Here is a 26,816-nt window from a genome sequence, read left to right as displayed (position 1 = left end):
CAACACTACCCATAGACTCAACACTGTCCATAGACTCAACACTGCCCATAGACTAACACTACCCATTTACTCAACACTACCCATCGACTCAACACTGCCCATAGACTCAACACTACCCATAGACTCAACACTACCCATAGACTCAACACTGCCCATAGACTAACACTACCCATATACTCAACACTACCCATCGATTCAACACTGCCCATAGACTCAACACTACCCATAGACTCAACACTACCCATAGACTCAACACTGTCATAGACTCAGCACTGCCCATAGACTCAACACTGTCATAGACTCAGCACTGCCCATAGACTCAACACTGTCATAGACTCAACACTACCCATAGACTCAACACTGTCATAGACTCAGCACTGCCCATAGACTCAACACTACCCATAGACTCAACACTGCCCATAGACTCAACACTGCCCATAGACTCAACACTGCCCATAGACTAACACTACCCATAGACTCAACACTGCCCATAGACTCAACACTACCCATAGACTTAACACTGCCCATAGACTCAACACTGCCCATAGACTCAACACTACCCATAGACTGCACCTCCTATTAGCACGGTTGGCTATGTACGGTGCAAAAGAAGTTCAACGTACCTACATATGTATGGTCCACAGTTTTGGGTTGCATGGCCACTATCGCACTCCCTTCATTTCCCATCCGTGAGCGAGGTGTGTGCGAAGCGGCCTGCTGATGATGATGTGTTTGATGGTCCGATGTGTTTGATGGTTCCACCCGGTGTCTCTCTCGCTCTCTCTCTGTCGACGACGACGACGAGGAGGTGGAGGTGCGACGTTCAGGCCAAGCGAGCGGACGACGAAGATTTGAAACGCAACCGCATCTCTTCCGTTACGTACGTGAACATTTTATTCCAAGACGAAAACAACAACAACAACAAGAAGAAGAAAAAGATGGGCACGTGTAGCAGGGACAAGGCGGCAGTAACGGACGACCAAGGTTGGGTTCGTTCGTTGGTTTGCGAAGAGCGGCACCGTCGTCAAAAGGCTCGCAGCCTTCACCGACAACGAGAGAGACGCAGAGCGCACGTGACCTCGCGCACGTGACCTCGCGCACCGACCTCGCGCACGTGACCTCGCGCACGTGACCTCGCGCACCGACCTCGCGCACGTGACCTCGCGCACGCGACCTCGCGCACGTGACCTCGCGCACGTGACCTCGCGCACGTGACCTCGCGCACGTGACCTCGCGCACGTGACCTCGCGCACGTGACCTCGCTCGCCCACGGTTACAACAGCGTCCTCCCGATCACGCGCGACGGTGGCGACCCCACAAGATCGCTCGCTCTGCCGCCAACGTACAGCCAAAGCGAACGCGGGTCCTGTACGTTGCCTTCGTTCAAACGGCCGCACTTCGAGGGGGCTGCTGAGGCAGGCAACACGCGAAAGGCACAAAAGAGGAGCATCGGTGACACGGAGGAGCTGAAAAGACGCGAGGATGCTCCGAATGGCCCTGGCGATCCACCACGTGAATCGGTTCCATGCCGTCTGTAGCCTGCGCACAATTTCGCTCCCCGGCCAGCAGCAAACACACTTCCAAGGCCAGATTTTCATCATCCTCATCATGAAATCTGCTGAACGAAGAAAAATAACGATAGCCTCATTGATGGCAAGGGAGAACTTGGGAGGTTTTCGCCAGCCCAAGACTAAAAAAAAAAAACCCCAGCGCAGGATATTCGACACCGCACGAATCGGGCTCCTAAATCTGCACGGCTAATTCGTGCTGTGGAAGGCTGCTGCCTGGCAGTAGGAGACGTGAGGTGAGCCCCAGAGGCTAGCAAAGCTGGCAATAATAAGAAATCAGCAGCAACAGCAGCAGCAGCAGCGGCAGCAGCGGCAGCAGGAGAAATATATTCCCATAAACAATTTTCCTCTAAATGCACTTTTTTGCTCAGTTCTCACAGCAATGCGTTTACACCGTTTGGGAAGATCAAAAGGTGGGAAGAGAAAAGCGTAACGAACTCAGGGGTTGGGTAGGCTGAGTGATGTTGTATTCCCTTCCCTCCCCGCATTGTCCTCCAAGAACAGAAATGTTCAAATAAACGAATCGACCGCCATCAGTTATATACAACTGAGCCAAGCGTGTCCGTCCGCGGGAGAGAACCCAGTGACGTTCCTAACATATATATATAGACATGCCTAATATATGTATCGCTAAAGAGTGAGGCTTCTCAATAAAAAAAAACAACAACGCACAATATATCGAGTCGAGAGACGAAGCACCAAATAAAGTGGCAACACTTTCTTGCAATTTCCCCCACCGAGCGTCGCGACAAACGTCTCGCCGACGTTGAGACCTTAACGGAGAAGGATGCCCACCGAACACGGGCATCCTTCTGCGGGCCCCCCAACTCGCGACAAACAAAAATCACCCCTCGGACCCTCCCCACCGCCCGCCCCGTCCCGCTCCCCCACCCCAGCAATACAACCACGGTTGGGTTTGGTTGGTCAGTGGCTTTCGGGGCGAATTATTTATCCGAACGATTTCGACGCGGAATTTGTAATTGGGGCGGTGGCAGGGGAGGGGGGAAATATCCGCGGGGCTGCGGGGTTATGGGCCGAGGTGGGATGTTTGTCCTTGGCTGGCGAGGCTACGTGGACAGAGAATGGGTCCCGCAGTGCCCCTACGATGCTTTATGTCGCTCCTTCGGCACAGCGCCATAAACCCCTTGTCCAGCACACCTTGAAACGAACAAACAAGAGGGCCGTAAATAAAAAAAAGAAATCGATGCGGGGGTAGTCCCTAAGCTACTCCAGCGCCGCTCATTTGCATTCCGGTGTGGTGCACTCTTGCTGCCGTGGAAAGTTAATCATCGGGAGCGAGGGAGAGAAGAGAGCGAGAGAGCGTTGAATGGGGAGAATTCGAAGAGAGTGTTGCCCAAAAGCTTTGAGAAAGGTAATGGCATCATCGGTCTTGTAGTTTTCTTCTTGCTGGCTTTGGATTAAGGCTGTCTCCTGGGCTTGGCTTTGACGACCTTGGTAACAGGCTTCCTGGTATCCACATTCCTGCGGAGAGACAGAGGACACGTGGAGATCGTTCGCACGGCACAGCGCTGCCTTGCGCGTTCACGTTTGACGAATCTATTCGAATTCCAATCGCGTCGCCGTACGACCCATCCGCTGATGTCTCCAGGACGCCGCGGTGGGTCGGAGATGTTATCTCCCTTGCCCGATACGCAGGAGGTCGTGGGTTATATCCCAACCCGAGGCCTGCTGTGTGCTTCGGGTTTGCACGTCCCTCTCCCCGTGGTCACGTGGGTTTTTTCCTCCGGGGTTATCCGTTTTCTCCCCCCGCCCCCCCCCAACATCTAGAATCGACGTCACGTGTTTGTCCGCTGGACCATTGCACGTGATGATGATAAAGACACTTAATTCGGCTACGATTTGTGACGGCAGGGTCACTTCTGAAAAAGAGCTACGTCGCTCAGTGGGGCCTCACCTGGTGAAATAAAAAAAAAGTTAATCGTTTCACTCAGTTCAATTTCGGACGAAAAATGATGTCTCCCATCCAGCACAGGGAGCGAAACGTCGGCACACCGTGCCGGAAGACACGCCGGGGGCGCCACGCAACACGCCGATGGAAATCTACGCCGTGGCAATGCGAGCCAACAACCGTGCTAAAGCCGCCGCTGCACAGATAGCAACAACAACAACAACCACCAATCACCACTAAAGGTATTCTTAGGTTTTTTCGGTAAAGTAACGTAGGTAAAAAATTAAAATTAATAAAAGTAAAATAAAAATAAAATAAAAAATCACGACGTTTCGGAAGCAACACAAGCTTCCGTCTTCAGGTGGATAGCTGTATCAAGTGATACAGCAATCGTGCTGTGACTGTTCCACCTGAAGACGGAAGCTTGTGTTGCTTCCGAAACGTCGTGATTTTTTATTTTATTTTTATTTTACTTTCATTAATTTTAATTGTTTACCTACGTGACTTTACCGAAAAAACCTAAGAATATGAATCCTTGCAGTCACGAAAGCTTCAAATCTAGAATTAATACGCCACTAACGGTGTCTGTGCCAGGCTAGGTGCACGTTGAGGCCGTGTAAGGTGTCGAACGCCCGCTGGCAGGAGTTCACGGGACAGACCCAGGTGCCATGGGTTGACTGCGTTTTAGCCACCCGGCGCTCCGCTCGTTGTTGTGAGCGTCGCTCCTCTGCCCTCCGTTGTTGCTGGAGGGCGACTGCCTCCAACTGCCCAGTAGCGTCCTTCACGAGCCTCCTCCACAGAGGCCGATCTTGACACCACTGGTACCAGTCATCGGCAAGTCCACTCAGCTCCACATCCTTCAATACCACATCAGCACATCTCTTCTCCAGCCTGTGCTGAGCCAGTTTAGCCCCCCCCTATCCTGCCAAACAGAAGCTCTTTGACCATGTGGTGGCTGGGCATGCGGGCTACATGACCCAGCCAACGAACGGCAAGCGTGCCATCAAGACAAAGACAAAGACCCCCCATATAGCCTAAACAGACTGTAGGTGCAAGTGCTGTTAGCGAGCACCTACGAAGGCCGGCACGGCACACGAGGGGGTGGGTGGCCAGCACCACGCCCGGCCGCCTTTGTCTCCCCAGTGGCGATGTTTACACACCGCACCCAGGTACTCATTCTTTGGTTATTTGGTTCTTTTCGGTTAAGTCACGTCTAAAAATAAAATAATAAATTAAAATAACATATTACGACGTTTCGATTGCAACACAAGCAATCATCATCAGGTATAAAAGAAATAGCAACAAAAATCTAACTAGAAAACTATAGACAGACATCACAACGGCACACAGAGAGAGGACACAAATCGGCACAAAGAGAGGGGTCGTTTCTGTGACGGTCCCTTAGAGAGGGAGGGGGCAGAGAGAACCCAGGTACTCGTTTGAGGCTGAGTCGACCTAGGGGAAGCGCCCAGGACTACCGCTGACACGCGCGCAATCCCGCACGCACACACGAGCGTCGCGAGGCTCTCCGCTGCTCCTGCGTTCCCACCTCTTGTTGTTCTTCTTGGGTTTCTTGGCCTTGGGCGGTTTGCGAGCTGCTGGAGGCTTCTTCCTGCTCCCGATGGTTTCTGCGCGTCGGCCGCACCGAGAGGGGGCAGAGAGACAGAGAGAGGTGTGGGGGTGGAGAGGGGGGGCAATGATGAGCATCGTGGGCTACGGTCGCCACGTACCCCCCCGCAAGCGACATTTACTTTCACCACGTGGCTAACGCCGCGTGCTCGCGCCCATGTTCGGTGTCAACGAAGAGTGCGATTCTGATAGAAATGTGCCCGGGAGTGCGTGTGTGCGTGTGTGTGTCTGTGTGTCACTGTGCGTGTGTGTGTCTGTGTGTCACTGTGCGTGTGCGTGTATGTGTCTGTGTGTCACTGTGCGTGTGCGTGTATGTGTCTGTGTGTCACTGTGCGTGTGCGTGTATGTGTCTGTGTGTCACTGTGCGTGTGCGTGTGTGTGTCTGTGTGTCACTGTGCGTGTGCGTGTGTGTGTCTGTGTGTCACTGTGCGTGTGCGTGTATGTGTCTGTGTGTCACTGTGCGTGTGTGTGTGGGGAGCGGTAGTGTAGCGGGCAGCGCTACGAACCCGGCGACCCGGGTTCGATTCCCGCTCACGGCCAACACCCTGTGACGATTATTTGAACCGGTGTTGGGCCTCCCCTAGGTCGACTCGGCCTCAAATAAGTACCCGGTGCGGTGTGTAGTAAACATCGCTCACTAGGGAGACAAAGGCGGTCGGGCGTGGTGCTGGCCACGCACCCACTCGTGTGCCGTGCCGGCCTTCATAGGTGCTCACTAAGAGCACTTGTCCCAACAGCCTTTTCAGGCTATACGGGGGATCTTTGAGCACCTGTGAAGGCCGGAACGGCACGCGAGGGGGTGGGTGGCCAGCACCACGCCCGGCCGCCTTTGTCTCCCCAGTCACGATATTTACACACCGCACCAGGTACTCATTTGAGACCGAGTCGACCTAGGGGAGGGCCCTAGGACCGGTTCAGATAATCGTCACCGGCGTTGGCCGTGAGCGGGAATCGAACTCGGGTCGCCGGGTTTCGTAGCGCGGCGTAGCGCTGACCGCTACACTGCACAACGACCCTGATTGTAGAACACCATTCAGCGACTGCACAAGCCGCAATGTCACATGACACACGACACAGTGCATCGTTGCGTCATGCGACACACCACGTAGTGTGATCCACTATGTAGTGCATCATGCGACACACCACGTAGTGTGATCCACTATGTAGTGCATCATGCGCGCCGTGCAGTGTAGAGCGTGACAAAACCCTCCCCTGGCACCGGTTGGTCACGAGCATTGCGCGGACCTTTCTTGAAAAGTCAGGTCCAGGCGTGGCGGTTCCCGCATCGAACGTCGAGTAATCACATCGGTGCCGCAACTCTCCCCGCATCAACGCTCATTCTCTCCCGCCAAAGCAGACACACATATACACAAAATACGTCTTCTAGAAAACAATTGCCAGTGAAACAGGAAGACGGCGCCGGATGATGACATTTGCCCGCTTTCATCGTCATAAGTGGCGCGCACGTTCGTGACATGGCGAATATTGAGCGTTCTTAATTTTGGAGCTTTCGTGACTGCAGGAATTATTCTTTGGTTCTTTCGGTAAAGTCACGTATAAAGATAAAATAATGAATTACATAATAGCATACGACGTTTCGATTGCAACACAAGCAATCATCATCAGGTATAAATGAAATAGCAACAAAAAAATCTAACCAGAAAACTGCTTATATGTCTGTCTATAGTTTTCTGGTTAGATTTTTTGTTGCTATTTCATTCATACCTGATGACGATTGCTTGTGTTGCAATCGAACCGTCGTATGCTATTATTTAATTTATTACTTTATCTTTTTCTACGTGACTTTACCGAAAGAACCAAAGAATAATATTGAGCGTCTCGAAAATATGCGCAGTGCGTCGCTGGACCAATCCGTGTTGCCGATATCCCCCCCCCTACCACCCTGGGTGCGTGGGGTTTTCTGGGTCCATCGGTGTCTTGCCAAATGGCAAAATCATTCAGTTGAGGCCGAATTGACGGCGGGGAGGAGGATCCATGGACCTGTTCAGATGATAATCGTCGCCGGGCGTCGAGTGTCACGTGACACACGATGTCATGTGTCACGTGATCCGCTGTGTAGTGTATCATGTACGCGACACAGTGCGTCGTCACGGTATCAGGAAGTGCTTTTTTGCATCGGCAACCCGCTCACGGCCCACACCGGCGGTGATTATTATCTGAACCGGTTCCTGGGACTTCCCCTAGGTCGACTCGGCCTCAATTGAGTACCTAGTAGGATGTGAAAAAAAAAACATCGCTTCTTGGGAGACAAAGGCGGCCGGGCATGCGGTGCTGGCCACCGCACCCCCCCCTTTCGTGTGCCGTTTCGGCCTTCATTGTTGCCATTTCGCAAACAGCACTTGCCCCGACAGTCTGTTAAAGCTACACGGGGAGATCTTTGTCTTTTATTCGCGCGCGCTCGTGCGTGATCGGGGGTTTTCTGGGTCCATGTGGGTCTCTTCCCCAAGACGCAAAATAACTCGAGAAGGAATGTGTCAGGGAAAGAAAAACTAAAAAAACGATCCCCAAATCAGAACCCCTTCGTGGAACAGCGTCCCGCGACTCAGCGAGACCTTCCTGAGTAACCAGAAGGCGTCCTTGTTGTTGTTGTTGTTATTCATGTGGATGTTAATGCAGCACGGGCGCCATCTCAGCATCCGTACGGTATTCTCGAGATTAATATAAAAAAAGGACGCGGCATGTGGCTTACGTTTAAACTGCTTCAAGGACCGTAAATTCTGTCGAGTTGCGCCGCCGCCGCCGCCGTTTTTAGATCGTGAGCAGCTGCGCGGAGGAGCTATTGATATGAAGCAGAGGGGGGACTTTCTCACCGCGTTCCGAAAACAACTCACGGGTTCTCTCCTCCACCCCCTCTAGCCTCTCCACGTGCCGTGAAGAAGGCATCGCCCGAAACGTCGCCTATTGCGTGACGGGCTTAGTTATTTTTGTCGTTTGCACCCCACGTGTCGTCCATGAACGGCATCTCCAGTCGAGGGCTTTATCGCCAGGAGGTTTTACTTGGCATGCTGGCAAGCAGAGGACTGGATTTTCCTCCTAGGGTCCTCCGGTTTTAATTTCACCTCCACATTTCGAATGAATTCTAGATTTGAAGCTTTCGTGACTGCAAGGATTCATATTCTTAGGTTTTCTCGGTAAAGTCACGTAGGTAAAACATTAAAATTTATAAAAGTAAAATAAAATAAAAATCACGACGTTTCGGAGGCAACACAAGCTTCCGTCTTCAGGTGGAACCGTCACAGCCACGACAGCTGTATCAAGTAAATTATTATTATTAATAAAAAAGTGTGCTGTATTTGGCCCTTACCCCCCCCCCTTCTCCAACCATTATATATACGGAGTGGTAGCTCTTGTGATCTCTCATTTACTTGATACAGTTGTCGTGGCTGTGACGGTTCCACCTGAAGACGGAAGCTTGTGTTGCCTCCGAAACGTCGTGATTTTTATTTGATTTTACTTTTATTAATTTTAATGTTTTACCTACGTGACTTTACCGAATAAACCTAAGAATATTTCGAATGAACGTCACACGTGTGTTTTTTTAGGAGTATTCGGATGCCCCAAATTTCCACGTGACGATGATAGGCCACTGCTCTGAGATGTAATTTGTGGCCAGGTTTGCTTCTGAAAAAGAATTCCAATGGAAGGGTGCTTAAATGATAACATTGTGTAACATGTTTTTTGTTTTGTTTTATTCGTGGGTAGTAAGTGTTATTTTCTAATTGCTGAAACCTCAGAAGTACAGAAAGTGGCTGTTATTCCCCACAAACTTTGCTTTTGTGACCAGGACAGTGATATTTAGAAATGTACATATTTTCAATGAGAAAACGGGCGAATTTGTGTCTTTTCGTTCAGATAAAGTGAGAAAAATACAACACATGAATCAAAATTAACATGTATTTCTGCTAAATTAATAAAAAAATTACTACAAAAGATTTAGACACCAAGGCGCACTACCACAGGCGGGACTGGCCATAGCAGACCGAGTTCTCTGTGAGGAGGAACCACGTCAAGTGGGAGCCACTGGTGGACCCCCGGAAGGTGCTGATGCCACCACTGCACATCAAATTGCGCCTTGTGAAACAATTTGTCAGAGCTGTAGATAAGGAGTCGGCAGCCTTCAAGTACCTTCAAGACTTCTTCCCTAAGCTGTCTGAGGCAAAGGTCAAAGCCGGTGTCTTCGTCAGACCACATATAAAGAAGATCCTGGAGTGCAATGAATTCCCCAAGAAACTGACTAGTAAGGAGAAAGCGGCTTGGAACAGCTTTGTCCCAGTGGTTCGTGGCTTCCTGGGCAATCACAAGGTCGAAAGCTACGTGGAGCTGAATTTCGAATTAAAGCTTTCGTGACTGCAGGGATTCATCTTCTTGGTTCTTTCGGTAAAGTCACGTAGAAGGGAAATAATAAAATAATAAAAATCAAACATAATAAAATACAATTCTCACGACGTTTCGGCCACAACGCAAGCAGCCGTCCTCAGGTGAAGAACAGGTCTGTCGGAAAGACAGCGTCTCATTCAGACGCTGTCTTTCCGACAGACCTGTTCTTCACCTGAGGACGGCTGCTTGCGTTGTGGCCGAAACGTCGTGAGAATTGTATTTTATTATGTTTTATTTTTATTATTTTATTATTTCCCTTCTACGTGACTTTACCTACGTGGAGCTGGTTGAGACTCTGGTGAAGAACTACGGCACAATGGGCTGTAGGATGTCCCTCAAAGTCCATAGGCTTGATGCTCATCTTGATAAATAACAATTTAATGTTGCTCTTTACTTTTGTAATAAACGACTGGACCACGATGTCTGGCTCAGTGTCCTTTATTATTCGGTTCGTGCTGTACACCCACACGGCTGTCTTTACTCTGTAGCTTCTCCACGGTGCTGACTCCAATGTCGGCCCGATCCACAACAGCAGCTCCGCTGCTGTTTCTCTCACACAGCCCCCCCTTGGCTGTACTCGCTGCTGCTCTTCTCCCTCCGCAGCACTGACCGCTTCTTGCTCTCTCTCTCTCTCTCCGCAGCTCCTCCTGGCAGCCACACCGCTGCCTCTAACAAGCAGCCCCCTCTCTCTCTCTCCCCGCAGCTCCTCCTGGCAGCCACACCGCTGCCTCTAACACGCAGCCCTCCTGGCTGTCTCCTCTGCAGCTGCACACCACTCCGCAGCTTCCTCTTATCTTCGGGGTTGGCTCCCGATGGCCGTCGGCGCCCCCCCTCTCCACACTCGCCCGCGTGGCCTCACTCTTTTCCGCTCACACCCCGACTGCCTTCCCCTTCCGGTTTACCCGCTTAAGGCCCCGAACCTTCCCCCCACGTCACATGACTCCACCCCCCGTGACGTCACATCCGGAAGGTCGCTTACGCCCGCATTACACTTTCAAGGCCTTAAAGGGCTTGACTCCTTACTACTTAATTTTATATGTGTGCAAGTTGAACTTCTTTCACACCGTACGTAGCCAACCGTGCTAATTGGAGTTGCACGTGGAAGGGACAACAGCACTAAACACAAAAAGCAGTCCGAAAGAAATTACTTTGTTAATCTAGACCAGTGGTTCTTAACCTGGGTTCGATCGAACCCCAGGGGTTCGGTGAGTCAGTCTCAGGGGTTCGGCGGAGGTTAAGACACACACCCGACTCATATGATTGTGCACCAGTAAAAAATATACCTATGTTTTTAATTTGAAAAAAATCATATTTTATTTTTACAATTAAGAAGGGTTCGGTGAATGCGCATGTGAACTGGTGGGGTTTGGTACCTCCAAAAAGGTTAAGAACCACTGATCTAGACGATTCAAAAGTGCATAGCTCCCATTGGCCTCCGAATAACGGAAGAGCATTCCAGACGGCCGCGTAAGCGCATCTGAAAGCGCGTGACGCAGAGGTCGCAAACGGGTTTCGATTCCTTACCCGTACCCGTACCCGGCCGCACCAGGGTCGCAAACGGCTACCCGTACTCGTACCCGGCCGGGTACGGGTAGTCGGGTATCGGGTAGGGTACGGGTATCGGGTACCCGGTTGCGACCTCTGGCGTGACGCGGTGACCACCGTCTTTGTTTGATGGCTGGCCAGAAGCGGCCGCTGCTTTGAGGATGGTGACTGACTTACCCCCTGGCCAGCACGGACACGAACTCTGGGTGACATGCCCTGCTGCTGCTGCTGCTGCTCTGCCCCGAGGTTGTGGAATGAACGCCCTTCGCAAGGGCATCAGAGGCTCTGACTTGTATGCCTTGTTTTCCCCTTTCAAATCTAGGCCTCGTCACTTTTGTTGTAATTGGCTTTTTTTTTAAATGGACGTTTAAAGTGGTTTTGTTCGGAAGTAGACGCACGTCGTTCACATTAAAAAAAATGTTTATTTTGGCCACGTGTCGCTACGTGGTTCTGATGAGCACGGCTGGCTGAGTACGGTGAGAAAGAAGTTCAACATACATACATTCTAGATTTGAAGTTTTTCGTGACTGCAAGGATCCATACCCTTTGGTTCTTTCGGTAAAGTCACGTGGGTGAAAATGAAAAAATAAAATAAAAATAAAATAAAAATAACTAAATTAAATCACGACGTTTTGGAAGCAACACAAACCTCCGTCATCAGTTAGGACAGCCACATTTATTGTTGTTGCTGTGGCTGTCCTACCTGATGACGGAGTCTTGTGTTGCTTCCGAAACGTCGTGATTTAATTTAGTTATTTTAATTTTTTTAATTTTTATTGTTTTTATAATTATGTTTATTTCCACCTACGTGACTTTACCAAAAGAACCAAAGAGTATACATACATACAAGAGCCTTGGCATGGTTGGCAACATACGGTCAAAAATAAGTTCAACATACATACATTAGCATTAGCACGGCTGGCTATGTGCAGTGCAAATGAAGTTCAACACGTGCAGGGCTTTGAGTTGACTAGTCAAGAAAGTCGCTTTATAAAATAAAGATGATTTATCCCTCAATGGATCGGTTGCGATGGGTCTGTTAAAACCCGTGGATGCCTTTGCCGGGTTGCTTTTGCAATTTTGTGGATTGTCAAAATGTCAAAAACCTAAAACCAAAAAGGATAATTTATCATTGTTGATGTTGTAATACAGCGCGAGACTAAATAACGATCTCTGGCTCCAAAGCAGGGCATGCTTAAACTCCACGTTGAAATGAGTCACTTCAAACAAAGACCGTAAACTAAAATGCATTAAAGCTCGCAACGGCTTCCACACACATGGGGATAAAAGGTATTTTTTTTTTACATTTTTGGCTCCTTCCCAAATTCCCAACTCGTTAAATAAGAAGCAGAATTATTTCCCCTTCTTGGTTCTTTCGGTAAAGTCACGTAGAATGGAAATAATAAAAGAATAAAAATAAAACATAATCAAATAATTCTCACGACGTTTCGGCCACAACGCAAGCAGCCGTCCTCAGGTGAAGAACAGGTCTGTCGAGAAGACAGAGTCTGAATGGCACGCCCCAGGCTTGGAGCGACTATTTAAGCCTGGGGTTTGTCATTCAGACTCTGTCTTCACGACAGACCTGTTCTTCACCTGAGGACGGCTGCTTGCGTTGTGGCCGAAACGTCGTGAGAATTATTGTATTATGTTTTATTTTATTATTTTATTATTTCCATTCTACGTGACTTTACCGAAAGAACCAAGAAGATGAATCCCTGCAGTCACGAAAGCTTTAAATCGAAATTTTATTATGTTTTATTTTTATTATTGTATTATTTCCATTCTACGTGACTTTACCGAAAGAACCAAGAAGATGAATCCCTGCAGTCACGAAAGCTTTAAATCGAAATGGTATACAGGAGTTCATGGGTTCGAACCCGACCCTGACGATACCTTCTGCATATTTGGAGTTTGTGTGTTCTCCCCGTGGCCGCGTGGATTTTCTTTCCACGTTTATAAATTGACGTCATGCGTTTAGAGAATTTGGATGCTGTGGGAAGAAACTGGTGGACTGTGGGTGTGTGTGTGTGCTCGGCACAGCTGTGTGTGTGTGTGTGCTCGGCACAGCTGTGTGTGTGTGCTCGGCACAGCTGTGTGTGTGTGTGTGCTCGGCACAGCTGTGTGTGTGTGTGTGCTCTGCACAGCTGTGTGTGTGTGTGTTGGCTGGACTGCCGTACGAACCCGGCGACCCGAGTTTATTCATCGCTCACGGTCATCAACAACAGCAACGATTATCTGATCCGATCCTGGACCGCCCCCAAGTCTGCTCAGCCTCAAATGAGTACCTGGTACGGTATGCAAACTATACTCCTTGGTTCTTTCGGTAAAGTCGCGTAGGTAAAAAATAAAATAAATTCAATCACGACGTTTCGGGCGCAACACAAGCGTCCGAAACGTCGTGATTTATTTTATTTTCTACCTACGTGACTTTACCGAAAGAACCAAAGAGTATGGATCCCTGCAGTCGTGAAAACTTCAAATCTAGATTGGTATGTCAACTATCAGCACTGCGGAGAGAAAGGCGGCCGGGCGTGGTGTTGGCCACCCCCATCATCTTCTTGGTTCTTTCGGTAAAGTCACGTAGAAGGGAAATAATAAAATAATAAAAATAAAACATCATAAAATTTCGATTTAAAGCTTTCGTGACTGCAGGGATTCATATTCTTGGTTCTTTCGGTAAAGTCACGTAGAAGGGAAGTAATAAAATAATACAAATAAAACATAACAAAATAATTCTCACGACGTTTCGGCCACAACGCAAGCAGCCGTCCTCAGGTGACCGCATGAGCCCCTTAGCAGCACACCATCTCGTGTTCCGTGCCGGCCTTCGTAAGGTGCTACTCGCACACGGCCACTTGCCCCGACAGCCAGTCGAGGCTATCCGGGAGACCTTTGCCTCTGTGTCGGCCGTGCCACGCGCGTGCCCCCAAGGGCTCTCACCGCTGGCGGTGATGCGCCGGATCTGCTCCTCGACGTTAAAGTCTTTGCCGTCGACGTTGAACGTCTCCACGCTCGTTGTGCCGTCGGGTTTCGTCACCGTCTTTCTGACGGACGTGTGCAGGATGCCCCCTGGGGAGAGAGCGGGAGAGAGAGGAGATGACCAAACCCACCCCCACGCCTTATAGCTACGTCGGTGGCTCTGCCGTGCTGACGAGTCGACGTTCGTCGTCAAAACCCCGCCGATTAAACGTTTGCCTTTTTAAAAATACTTTATATTAAGTTCACTTGCTTGCTTGCTTGCGCGCATACGACCGTGCAAATCTTTCGGTCGTTTTGTAACCCACTTCCCGTGATCCAATCGAGCTGACATTTTGCACACAGACTCGTTGTGCGTGACAATGCATTTTCGTGAAAAAATGTTTTCCAAAATTTTACAATGTTTAGGGAAAAACAAATTAAATATTTAATTACCAATTGCTTAATGCTGCCATGCAATCATCTGACCCATAGGTGGCAGCCATCTCAAGCCAGAGGACGAGAGGACTCTAGCCGCCACGATGCCACGCATATAAAGGATTTATAGTGAAAAACTTTGTTTTTACGGGTTATGCTTGTTTTTCTTCTTCTCTGCTTTCAAAAAGTTATTTTATTGAACGAACGATTCGGGCACGCAGAGAGGGCACGCGTGCGAATTGACACCGGTGTAGCCGCAATGCGGGGCACAACGATTATTGACGACTTTTAATATTTTTTAACCTGTCTTTGTGTTTCAATGAACTCTTAATGACATGTGAACACTTTTTCCCGCTCCGGCCGTCTGGAACGCTCTTCCTTCCGACAGGAAGCCAATGGGAGCTATGGCACTTTTAAATCGTCATCTAGATTGACAAAACTTGAAGGCAAAAAGCAGGACTGGGAGAACGATAACGCTACAAACCTTGTACGCAATGTGCATGTAGCACACCATGTAGAGCATGCACAGCGAAATGTTCAAAACGTATAGATTATACAATTGAAAAAAAGCACAACTGTTCCCCGCTCGGATTTATATATCATATACAGGCCCGCACACTCGCAAACACACACACACACACACAAAGATATATATTATATAGCTACATTATCTGCAATGACTGCAATGCCAAGGTGTTGGGAAGAAGTATGGGATGTGTGGCAGGTATTGGAAGAGTGCCGTAAAAATGATCTACAATAATAATACGTCCCAAAGATTTTTATGGCCAATTTCACGAAAAAAAACATTACTGTATATTACACACACGCGCGCGCTCGCACGCGCGCACACACGCGTCCACATCTCTATTTTTGTTCTTCGCCAAACAGTGGAGAACCACGCATCCTTGCAGGGGAGAATGCCATTTGGATCGCACGATCCCACGCGGAATCATTCCGTACAAATGCATCTGTTTCGATTTAAAGCTTTCGTGACTGCAGGGATTCATCTTCTTGGTTCTTTCGGTAAAGTCACGTAGAGGGAAATAATAAAATAAAATAAAATAATTCTCACGCCGTCCTCACTTGAGGACGGCTGCTTGCGTTGTAGCCGAAACGTCGTGAGAATTATTTTATTATGTTTTATTTGTATTATTTTATTATTTCCATTCCACGTGACTTTACCGAAAGAACCAAGAAGATGAATCCCTGAAGTCACGAAAGCTTTAAATCGAAATTTTATTATGTTTCATTTTTATTATTTTATTATTTCCATTCTACGTGACTTTACCGACAGAACCAAGAAGATGAATCCCTGCAGTCACGAAAGCTTTAAATCGAAATTTTATTATGTTTCATTTTTATTATTTTATTATTTCCCTTCTACGTGACTTTACCGAAAGAACCAAGAAGATGAATCCCTGCAGTCACGAAAGCTTTAAATCGAAATTTTATTATGTTTCATTTTTATTATTTTATTATTTCCCTTCTACATGACTTTACCGAAAGAACCAAGAAGATGGGGCCTCCTTTGCTACGGAGAGACTCAGCTGGCTCCAGCAGAGGGGGCCCGTCAATGTCGATCATCAGGGGAGACACTTTGACTCTCTACCGCTCCGATTCGTGATCCTCTCCTGCCATCTCCGTGCTCACCTGAACTGCCTCGACGAAGATCACACAAAAGATCCGAGCGTGACTGTGATTGTACGATTGTAATTGCTTTCATTAAGCGCGTGGCGGGATGTTAACTACCTCGCCTGGTGTACAGGAGGTCGCGTGGGTTCGATCGCGACCCTGACGATGCCTGGAGCTTGCATGTTCTCCCTGTGGTCGCGTGGATTTTTCTCCAGGTCCTCTGGTTTTTGCCTCCACATTTCGAAATGTGCTTTTTAGAGTATTTGGCTGCTATACATTTCCGCGTGACGGCGATAAGCCACTTCGTCCGGCTATGATTTTTGATGGCCAGGTCGCTTCTGAAATAGCGCTAAGTAGCTCAGTGGGCCTTACCTGGTCAAAAAAAGAAAAAAATTAAAATACATTTTTTTTTTCAGTTTATAGTTTTAAATCTGTGTCTTTGTTAAGATGGAATGCTTTTGCTGCTGATGTTGGTCTCCCGGCCGGGAAAAACGCTTCTGATCCTTCCGATGCTGATGACTGAAGCCACATTTGTACTCTCGGTCATTTTCCTCACTCTCCATGACAGAGCAGAGGTCGCAACCGGGTACACGATACCCGTACCCTACCCGATACCCGGCTACCCGCACCCGGCCGGGTACGGGTACGGGTAGACCGTGAGTCACCGTTTGTCACTCATTTCCCAACGTCTTGTCTCTTTTCACAATTCAAGTTCCTAGAATCAACCCACCCGCGCCTGCAACATGGCTTCATCCCAGAGGTCGCAATCAGGCACCCGATACCCGTACCCTACCCGTACCCGGCCGGGTACGGGTAGGGTACGGGTACGGCCGGGTACGGGTACCCGTTTGCGACCCTGGTGCGGCAGGGTACGGGTAAGGAATCAAAACCCGTTTGCGACCTTTGCGACAGAGACGCTGCTGCATTTCCACCCGTGGGAATCGCGCCCTCTACAGACCGAAGTTTTGTCCTCCATGTCGTGACGAATCAAAACAACGTCAAACGCGCGAGCGAAACAAATTAACCCGTAAAAAGAAATGTTTTCACTATAAATCCTTTATGTGCGTGGCATCGGTTTTATTTTATTATTCATTTCTGGTTTTCTTGAGTAAGAGTTTCATTTCTATCACATTGGTATTTAAAATTAAATATGAAATTTAGTTTTTTCCTAAAAAGTGGAAAATTTTGGAAAAATTTTTTCACGAAAATACATTGTCACGCACAACGAGTCTGTGTGCAAAATGTCAGCTCGATTGGATCACGGGAAGTGGGTTAAAAACGACCGAAAGATTTGCACGGTCCTAAGCAAGCAAGTGAACTTAATATAAAGGATTTAAAAAACCCGAATGTGTGCGCTTGGGATAACTTTTCAGACGATTTTGATTCCTATGAATGACCACGCGACGTCCATGAGCCACTCCGTTGAGCTATCATTTGCGGTTAGGCCGCCTCTGAAAAGTAAGCTCATAGCTCGGTGGGCTTTAACCTGGTAAGGTAAAAACGAATGATCCCTTGTATAAAGGTGTCAGTTTTGGTGCCAGATAAAAGGGTAAAAATCTATTATTATATATTGCTACTGGCAAAGGAGGTCTCATAATGTAAATGCTTTACCCCGAGCTCTCAATACTCTGATAGTGCGCTGTTTTTGAGTTGTACGCCTTTTGGCGTCATCTGGTCCAACACCATGTGAGACTAGGCTCTAAGAAAAGCTGTCTCGGGTGTGGACCAATCAATTTCAAGGACAGTGCATATCATCATCAGAGTTGTCTCTTTTTGTTTGCATTTTGACTGCTTGTGTTGTGGTTATTGCAAATATGATCCCTCGTATAAAGGTGTCAGTTTTGGTGCCAGATAAAAGGGTAAAAACCTATTACTATGAAAACAAATAGTTTTATCTGTATTTATATATTTTTTCGATTTAAAGCTTTCGTGACTGCAGGGATTCATCTTCTTGGTTCTTTCGGTAAAGTCACAGACCTGTTCTCCACCTGAAGACAGCTGCTTGCGTTGTGGCCGAAACGTCGTGAGAATTATTTTATTATGTTTAATTTGTATTATTATTATTTTTTTTCTCAAGTTCTTTGAACTCCTGTCATGCCTTTCGTATCGTTTTGTCGTCGTGACCTTCTGACCCCGTGCCCCTGCTACTGGATCCCCCTGCGACGAAAGAGCTTCACGGCTCATCGGATTCCTCCTCCGGTATGAATACACCTGATTCCGATTCTGAAAGTCCGGCGTTCGACGGGCTCGACAGCGACACCGCAGATATCGATTCCGTGCGAGTGAGCGGTTCACCTCCTGCCAGCGCCCGTGCTCCAATTTTGTTTCACTCTTATGAAGCTATAATAATATAATAGGGTTTTTCCCCTTTTTTCCACAAAACTGAAACCTTTTTACGAGGAATCACGTGTGCATTAACCACAATAGTTGTGGTCAAAATGCAAACCAAAAACACACTCTGATAATATCTGTGGCATTGTCCTTGAAACTGATTGGTCCACACCAGAGACGCCTTTCTTTTGAGCCTCGTCTCACTGATGTAGAAGCTATAAAAACCCCAAAAAACTGTGAGCTCTTTTTTTTATTCACCAAGTAAGGCCTTCGACTTGTTGTCAACAAACACCACTGACAAACACCGCTCCGGGAATGCCCCAGACGTCGGACGAAACTTAAAACGCCATTCTCCTCTCTGCCTACCGGCAACGTAACGGTTGATCACTGGCCGCATCAAACCAGGCGGAACCCGGCCGACCTGACGAACCGCGGGTCTACCGTACCTTCGCTGATGAGCCGCCTGATCTGACCCTCGAGGTCGTCCCCCTCCAGAGTGAAGGTCTTCACGCTACGGCTGCCGTCAGCGTCCACAATGGTCTTGCGCAGGGTCACCTTGCTGAACGCGCCTGCAAACGGCACGGACCGACGCTTAGCAGAGGCGGTAATCGTGGCGGCGATAGTAACGAGAGGAATGACGACGATGACGACGGGACGAATGGGGACCGGAGTATCGCCATGCTCGCACGGGCAGCGCCAATCTCCTCCTCCCGGTGGGACCGAGTTCACAGCTTTCGACAGAATCTCAAGAGGGTCACACTCTTCTTGGTTCTTTCGGTAAAGTCACGTAGAAGGGAAATAATAAAATAATAAAACATAATAAAATAATTCTCACGACGTTTCGGCCACAACGCAAGCAGCCGTCTTCAGGTGAAGAAGAACAGGTCTGTCGGAAAGACAGCTTCTACGTGACTTTACCGAAAGAACCAAGAAGATGAATCCCTGCAGTCACGAAAGCTTTCAATCGAAGGGTCACAATCGTCGAGTGCCGAATGCCACTTCGACGACCTCGCACAAAGTGGCACACACGCAATTTCAACCTCCGCGTGACGATGTGCCGAGTCCAACTCAAACGTGGGATCTGACCTTTTGTGACCTTCCGTTTAGCGAGTTGGGCGCTCCGACTTATTGGGGCCGGATCGGTCGTAGCTTAATCATCCGGTCACCGCGGTGGGGAAATGTTAATTCCCTCGCCTGGCGTGCAGGAAGTCGTGGGTTCGATCCCGACTCTGACGCCTGCTGCTGTATATTTGGAGTTTGCGTGTCTCCCTCTCTCTCATCATCATCATCACGGTGGCTAGGAGATGTTAACCACCTCGCCTGGTATGCAGGAGGTCGTGGGTTTGATCCCGACTCTGACGCCTGCTGTATATTTGGAGTTTGCGTGTCTCCCTCTCTCTCTCATCATCATCACGGTGGCTAGGAGATGTTAACCACCTCGCCTGGTATATAGGAGGTCATGGGTTCGATCCCGACTTTGATGCCTGCTGTAAATTTGGAGTTTGCGTGTCTCTCTCTCTCTCCGTGGTCGCGTGGATTTTTCTCCGGGTCCTCCGGTTTCCCCCTCCACATATTAGAATCAACGTCACGCGTTCAGAGTATTTGGCTGCTGAAAAATGTCCACACGATGATGAGCCGCTTCGTTGGGCCATCACTCCTGACGAGGCCGCTTCTGAAAGATCTACCGCACGGCTCAGTGGGACCTTACCTGGTAAAAAAAAAAAATTTGGGAGTTTAAATTGGGGGGGGTGGGGCCAGTGATTGGACGACGGAGCGGCGGTGGCGGCGACGGTGAAATTTCAGCGGCAGTCGCATCAACCCCCCCCACCACCCCCCCCCCCCCCGCTCACCGGCACGGATCTGTCGGAGCAGCTCCTCCGAGATTCCGTCGCCGTCCAGCGAGAAGGTTCCAGAGGCTTTCTTCTCCGTCAGCACGTTCCAGCCTACGTGGGGGCAGGGGGAGGGGAGGGGGGGCAGGGGTGATCACACCAAAGACAAATATCCCCCACCATCGTATAGCCTCAACAGACTGTTGGGGCAAGTGCTTTTAGCGAGTGAGTGTGGTGTGTGTGTGTGTGGTGTGTGTATGTTGGTGAGTGTGTATGGTGTGTGTGTGTTGGTGAGTGTGGTGTGTGTGTGTGGTGTGTGTGTTGGTGTGTGTGTGTTCGTGAGTGTGGTGTGTGTGTGTTGGTGAGTGTGTATGGTGTGTGTGTGTTGGTGAGTGTGTATGGTGTGTGTGTGTTGGTGAGTGTGGTCTGTGTGTGTGGTGTGTGTGTGTGTGTCTTGGTGTGTGTGTGTTGGTGAGTGTGGTGTGTGTGTGTGTGGTGTGTGTGTGTTGGTGAGTGTGTATGGTGTGTGTGTGTTGGTGAGTGTGGAGTGTGTGTGTGGTGTGTGTGTGCTGGTGTGTGTGTGTTGGTGAGTGTGGTGTGTGTGTGTGTGGTGTGTGTGTGTTGGTGAGTGTGTATGGTGTGTGTGTGTTGGTGAGTGTGGTGTGTGTGTGTGGTGTGTGTGTGTGTTGGTGTGTGTGTGTTGGTGAGTGTGGTGTGTGTGTGTGGTGAGTGTGTGTTGGTGAGTGTGTGCTGGTGAGTGTGTGTTGTGTGTGTGTTGGTGTGTGTGTGTGGTGTGTGTGTGTTGGTGTGTGTGTGTTGGTGAGTGTGGTGTGTGTGTGTTGGTGAGTGTGTGTTGGTGAGTGTGTGCTGGTGAGTGTGTGTTGTGTGTGTTTTGGTGTGTGTGTGTGTTGGGGGGATGGGTGGGCAGTACCACTCCCGGCTGCCTTTGTCTCCCTGTGGAGATGTTTTCACATCGTACCAGCAGCAGGTACTCATTTGAGGCTGAGTCAACATAGGGGGGGGGGCCCAATGACCTATTCAGATAATCGTCTCTGGTGTTGGCCGTAAGCGGGAATCAAACTCGGGTCACCGGGTTCGTTTGGAGTGCCATGGTTGCGTGATGTTACTATCTCGCCTGGTATACAGGATGTCGTGGGTTTTATCCCGACCTTGCCGCCTGTATATTTGGAGTTCCCACGTTCTCCCCGTGGTCGCGTGGATTTTTCTCAGGGTCCTCGCGGTTTTGCCCTCCACATTTAGAATTAACATCACGCGTCTCGGAGGATTTGGCTGCTATCAATGTCCACGTGCTATGCCTCTTCGTTTGGGCTATCATTTGTGGTACGGGTACGGGTACCCATTTCATTTGCGACCCTGGTGCGGCCGGGTACGGGTAAGGAATCAAAACCCGTTTGCGACCTCTGTGTCTCAGCTGGTGCACGTGATGGGTGTTTGCGAGCGGGCCCACGACACTGACCGTCGATGATGATGCTCTGGAGTTGATTCTCGATGTCGTCGCCTTCCAGGACGAAGGTCCGCGTGTCTATGCTCCCGTCGGGCCCCACGACCGTCTGGAGGATCGTCACGGTCGTGTAGCCGCCTACACGTCATTGGGGGGGGGGGGGGGGGGCAGGGGAATATGGGGGGGCAGGGGAGGTAGGGGAGGGGCACGTGGGGGGGGGGGGGGGCATGGCAGCACGAGTGTGAGTTTAACCAGAATCGGCGGGTTGGGCGAGTTTGTGAAAATGTCAAATCGCCCGAAGATGCTGGATGTGTCATTTCCAGCGAAATTTCGTAATTCTAAATGTTGTGGATTTACTCTTCAAACACACCGGTGGGCTCAAGAAGTTACTAATTGGCGTTTTGTTAACGTGACACATTTCTTGCCGATTGGCCGTGTCGGGTGGTGGAGGGTTGGGACGTATTTATAAATATCGCGATCTAACCCAAAAACCTTTATTATTAATAATATATCTTTGGCACACTGTGTGCTCTGTGTGTCTCTCTCTGTGTGTCTCTGTGTGTGTTTCTCTCTGTGTGTCTCTGTGTGTGTCTCTCTCTGTGTGTCTCTGTGTGTAAGTCTCTCTCTGTGTGTCTCTGTGTGTGTCTCTCTCTGTGTGTCTCTGTGTGTCTCTCTCTGTGTGTCTCTGTGTTGTCTCTCTCTGTGTGTCTACATTGTGAGTCTCTCTCTGTGTGTCTCTGTGTGTGTCTCTCTCTGTGTGTCTCTGTGTGTCTCTCTCTGTGTGTCTCTCTGTGTGTCTCTGTGTGTGTCTCTTTCTGTGTGTCTCTGTGTGTGTCTCTCTGTGTGTCTCTGTGTGTGTCTCTCTCTGTGTGTCTCTGTGTGTCTCTCTCTGTGTGTCTCTCTGTGTGTCTCTGTGTGTGTCTCTCTCTGTGTGTCTCTGTGTGTCTCTCTCTGTGTGTCTCTCTGTGTGTCTCTGTGTGTGTCTCTCTCTGTGTGTCTCTGTGTGTCTGTCTCTGTGTGTCTCTCTGTGTGTCTCTGTGTGTGTCTCTCTCTGTGTGTCTCTGTGTGTGTCTCTCTCTGTGTGTCTCTGTGTGTGTCTCTCTCTGCTTGTGTGTATCTCTATGTGTCTCCGTGTCTGTGTTTTGTCTCTATCTCAAAAATTTAGCAATCTTTGGAAGAACGTAATCAACCAGGTAGGGTGTTGACTGTTGTGTTAGCCGACTCTCTCTGTGTTGAGTGTAGTAGTGTTGATTGTCTATTTGTTTGTGTATCAGCCCTTGTGATGGGACTTTGCATGTTAAACGTGGAGACTTCTAAGGGGCACGGGGTGACCACTAAGTTCTGAGTTGCTCTGTGATAAGTTACTGATAAGGATTTGAAGCTTTCCTGACTGCAAGGATTCATATTCGTAGGTTTTTTCGGTAAAGTCACGTAGGTTAAACATTATAAAAGTTTAATAAAATAAAAATAAAAATCACGACAGCTGTATCTTGATACAGCTGTCGTGGCTGTGACGGTTCCACCTGAAGACGGAAGCTTGTGTTGCCTCCGAAACGTCGTGATTTTTATTTTTATTTTATTTTATTTTACTTTTTTAATGTTTTACCTACGTGACTTTACCGAAAAAACCCTAAGAATATTACTGATAAGGGGTTGACACAAATCTGGGGGGGGGGGGGGGGCGGGCGAGATGGAGAGGGACATAGAAGGGAAAGGGGGGGGGGGGCGACCCCCACCTTTGAGGATGAGCTTCAGCAGGTCGTCCGTGATGTCTCCGTCGCCTTCGATGACGACGGCATCGCCCGAGGGCCGCATCGTCGTTTTACCGAGCCGCACGACGCGCGTGAACGCGTCCCAGCCTGCCGCGGGGTCAAAGGCGACGGGGTCACGGTGGGTGGAGGTGGAACCCTTCGTCCGTACCGGGAGGAATCACCGTCCGCACATGTCCCGGGGTCAAATCGGGAGCGAACGTCTCGATCGGCACGCACGCCGGCCGGTTGCGCAAATGCCCTCCCCCCCCCCCCAAAAAAAAAAAACGAAACGTCAGAATTTGACATCCTCTTCGGTTTTCTTGGTTCTTTCGGTGAAGTCACGTAGAATGGAAATAATAAAATAATAAAAATAAAACATGATAAAATAATTCTCACGACTTTCGGCCACAACGCAAGCAGCCGTCTTCAGGTGGAGAACAGGTCTGTCGAGAAGACAGAGTCTAACAGACTCGACAGACCTGTTCTTCGCCTGAGGACGGCTGCTTGCGTTGTGGCCGAAACGTCGTGAGAATTATTTTATTATGTTTTATTTGTATTATTTTATTATTTCCCTTCTACGTGACTTTACCGAAAGAACCAAGAAGATGAATCCCTGCAGTCACGAAAGCTTTAAATCGAAATTTACACACACCAACACACACACACCAACACACACACACCAACACACACACCACACTCACCAACACACACACACCACACTCACCAACACACACACACCATACACACTTACCACACACACCAACACACACACACCACACACACTCACCAACACACACTCACCAACACACACACCAACACACACACCAACACACACACCAACACACACCAACACCACACTCACCAACACACACACACGCACCATACACACTTACCACACACACCAACACACACACACCACACACACACACCATACTCACCAACACACGCACCCCACACACCAACAAACACACCACACTCACCAACATACACCACACACACTCACCAACACACACACACCACACACACCAACACACACACAACACAATCACCAACACACTTACCACACACACTTACCACACACACCAACACACACACACCAGCACACACCACGCTCACCAACACACACCAACACACACACACCACACACAGCACTCACACCAACACACACACAACCATCACTCATACACACCACGCACTCACCAACACACACCCCAACACACACACAACACACACTCACCTGCACACACTCACTAACACACACTCACCAACACACACACACACCACACTCAGCAACAAACACTCACCAAAACATACACACACCAACACACACACACCACACCACACACACACCACACTCACAAACACACACAACACACACACACCAACACACATACACACCACACCAACACACACACACACATAACACCAACACACACACACACCACACACCACACTCACAAACACACACCAACACACACACACCACACACACCACACACACCAACACACACACACACACACCACACTCAGCAACACACACTCACCAACACACACTCACCAAAACATACACACCAACACACACACACCACACCACACACACACCACACTCACAAACACACGCAACACACACACACCATCACTAACACACACACACCAACACACACCAACACACACACACTCACCACACACACCAACACACACACACCACAAACAACACATACCAACACACACACACCAACACACACTCACCAACACACACACACCACACTCACAAACACACACAACACACATTCACCAACACACACCACACTCACCAACACACACACCACACTCACCAACACACACACCACACTCACCAACACACACACACCACACTCACCAACACAGACCACACACACCAACACACACACACCAACACACACCAACACACACACACACCAACACACACACACCAACACACACACACCACACTCACAAACACACACAACACACACACCATCACCAACACACACACACCAACACACACCAACACACACCAACACACCACACACACCACACACACACCAACACACACACCAACACACACACACCACACTCACAAACACACACAACACACACACCACACCAACACACACCACACTCACAAACACACACAACACACACTCACCAACACACACCACACCAACACACACCAACACACACACAACACACACACCACACCAACACACACACAACACACACACCACACCAACACTCACCAACACACACCACACACACAACACACACACACAAACACACGCAACACACACACACACACCAACACACACTCACCAACACACACCACACCAACACACACCAACACACACTCACCAACACACACCACACCAACACTCACCAACACACACCACACACACAACACACACACACACCAACACACACTCACCAACACACACACCAACACACCCCCCAACACACACACCAACACACACGATCTGTTCCCAACAGAGGGCGCTGCTGCTACGAGCTCGAGGCATTTTCTGTCGGAACGAGCGGGTTGGGGAGGTAGCCTCAGAAACGGTGGGTGGGGCTCATGGATCAACCCCCCTTCTCTGCCTGAACAACAACAACAATCAGGCTACAGATCAACAACAACGTGGCCCTGTGGGGGGGGGGGGGGGAAATTGACACAAGCTGTCAATCCGCTGTGGGTTAGAATCCAACGTTGCACCGAACAGCGTGGCCGCAAGGAAGGTTATTAAATCCTTTATATTAAGTTCACTTGCTTGCTTGCGTGCTTGCGTGCTTGCTTGCGCGCTTACGACCGTGCGAATCTTTCAGTCGTTTTTTAACCCACTTCCCGTGATCCAATCGAGCTGACATTTTGCACACAGTCTCGTTGTGCGTGACAATTAATTTTCGTGAAAATGTTTTTTCCAAAATTTTACACTTTGTAGGGAAAAAAATATATATATATATTTAATTACCAATTGCTTAATGGTGGCAGGCAATCATCTGACCCATAGGTGGCAGCCATCTCAAGCCAGAGGACGAGAGGACTCTAGCCGCCACGCATATAAAGGATTTAGAGTGAAAAACTTTGTTTTTACGGGTTAATTTTTTTTTTGATGAATTCGTGCCACTGGCCACGTGATTAACGGGGACGACGTGAAGACTAACGCGGGGTGACAGAGGCTTGTGACGGTGCGTGTGTGTGTGAGTGAGACTGTGTGAGAGTGTGTGTGTGTGTGAGAGAGTGTGTGTGTGAGAGTGTGTGTGAGAGAGAGAGTGTGTGTGAGTGTGTGTGAGAGTGTGTGTGTGAGAGAGTGTGTGAGAGAGTGTGTGTGAGTGTGTGTGAGAGTGTGTGTGT

The 26,816-nt window shown here is 49.1% G+C and overlaps 1 protein-coding gene across 1 annotated transcript in view; it reads right to left on the bottom strand.

Annotated features, from left to right (window-relative positions):
* Positions 1–2,446: 2,446 nt before the first annotated feature.
* The window catches only part of LOC144736342 (uncharacterized), a 130,105-nt gene continuing 105,735 nt past the window's right edge, over positions 2,447–26,816 (bottom strand). The window contains exons 12-18 of the mRNA XM_078619011.1: positions 23,436–23,558; positions 21,715–21,837; positions 20,259–20,351; positions 18,855–18,977; positions 13,993–14,121; positions 5,027–5,105; positions 2,447–3,050 (exon numbers count right to left, since the gene is read on the bottom strand). Of these exons, the coding sequence (XP_078475137.1) occupies positions 2,987–3,050; positions 5,027–5,105; positions 13,993–14,121; positions 18,855–18,977; positions 20,259–20,351; positions 21,715–21,837; positions 23,436–23,558 (734 nt within the window). The 3' untranslated portion in view covers positions 2,447–2,986. The remainder of the gene's footprint in view (positions 3,051–5,026; positions 5,106–13,992; positions 14,122–18,854; positions 18,978–20,258; positions 20,352–21,714; positions 21,838–23,435; positions 23,559–26,816) is intronic.

The sequence above is a fragment of the Lampetra planeri genome, chromosome 60 (genome assembly GCF_965212315.1).
Source record: "Lampetra planeri chromosome 60, kcLamPlan1.2.h2, whole genome shotgun sequence".
NCBI lineage: Eukaryota > Metazoa > Chordata > Hyperoartia > Petromyzontiformes > Petromyzontidae > Lampetra > Lampetra planeri.
The sequence above is the reverse complement of the archived record's forward strand: the minus strand, read 5'-3'. Positions and strand labels throughout refer to the sequence as shown.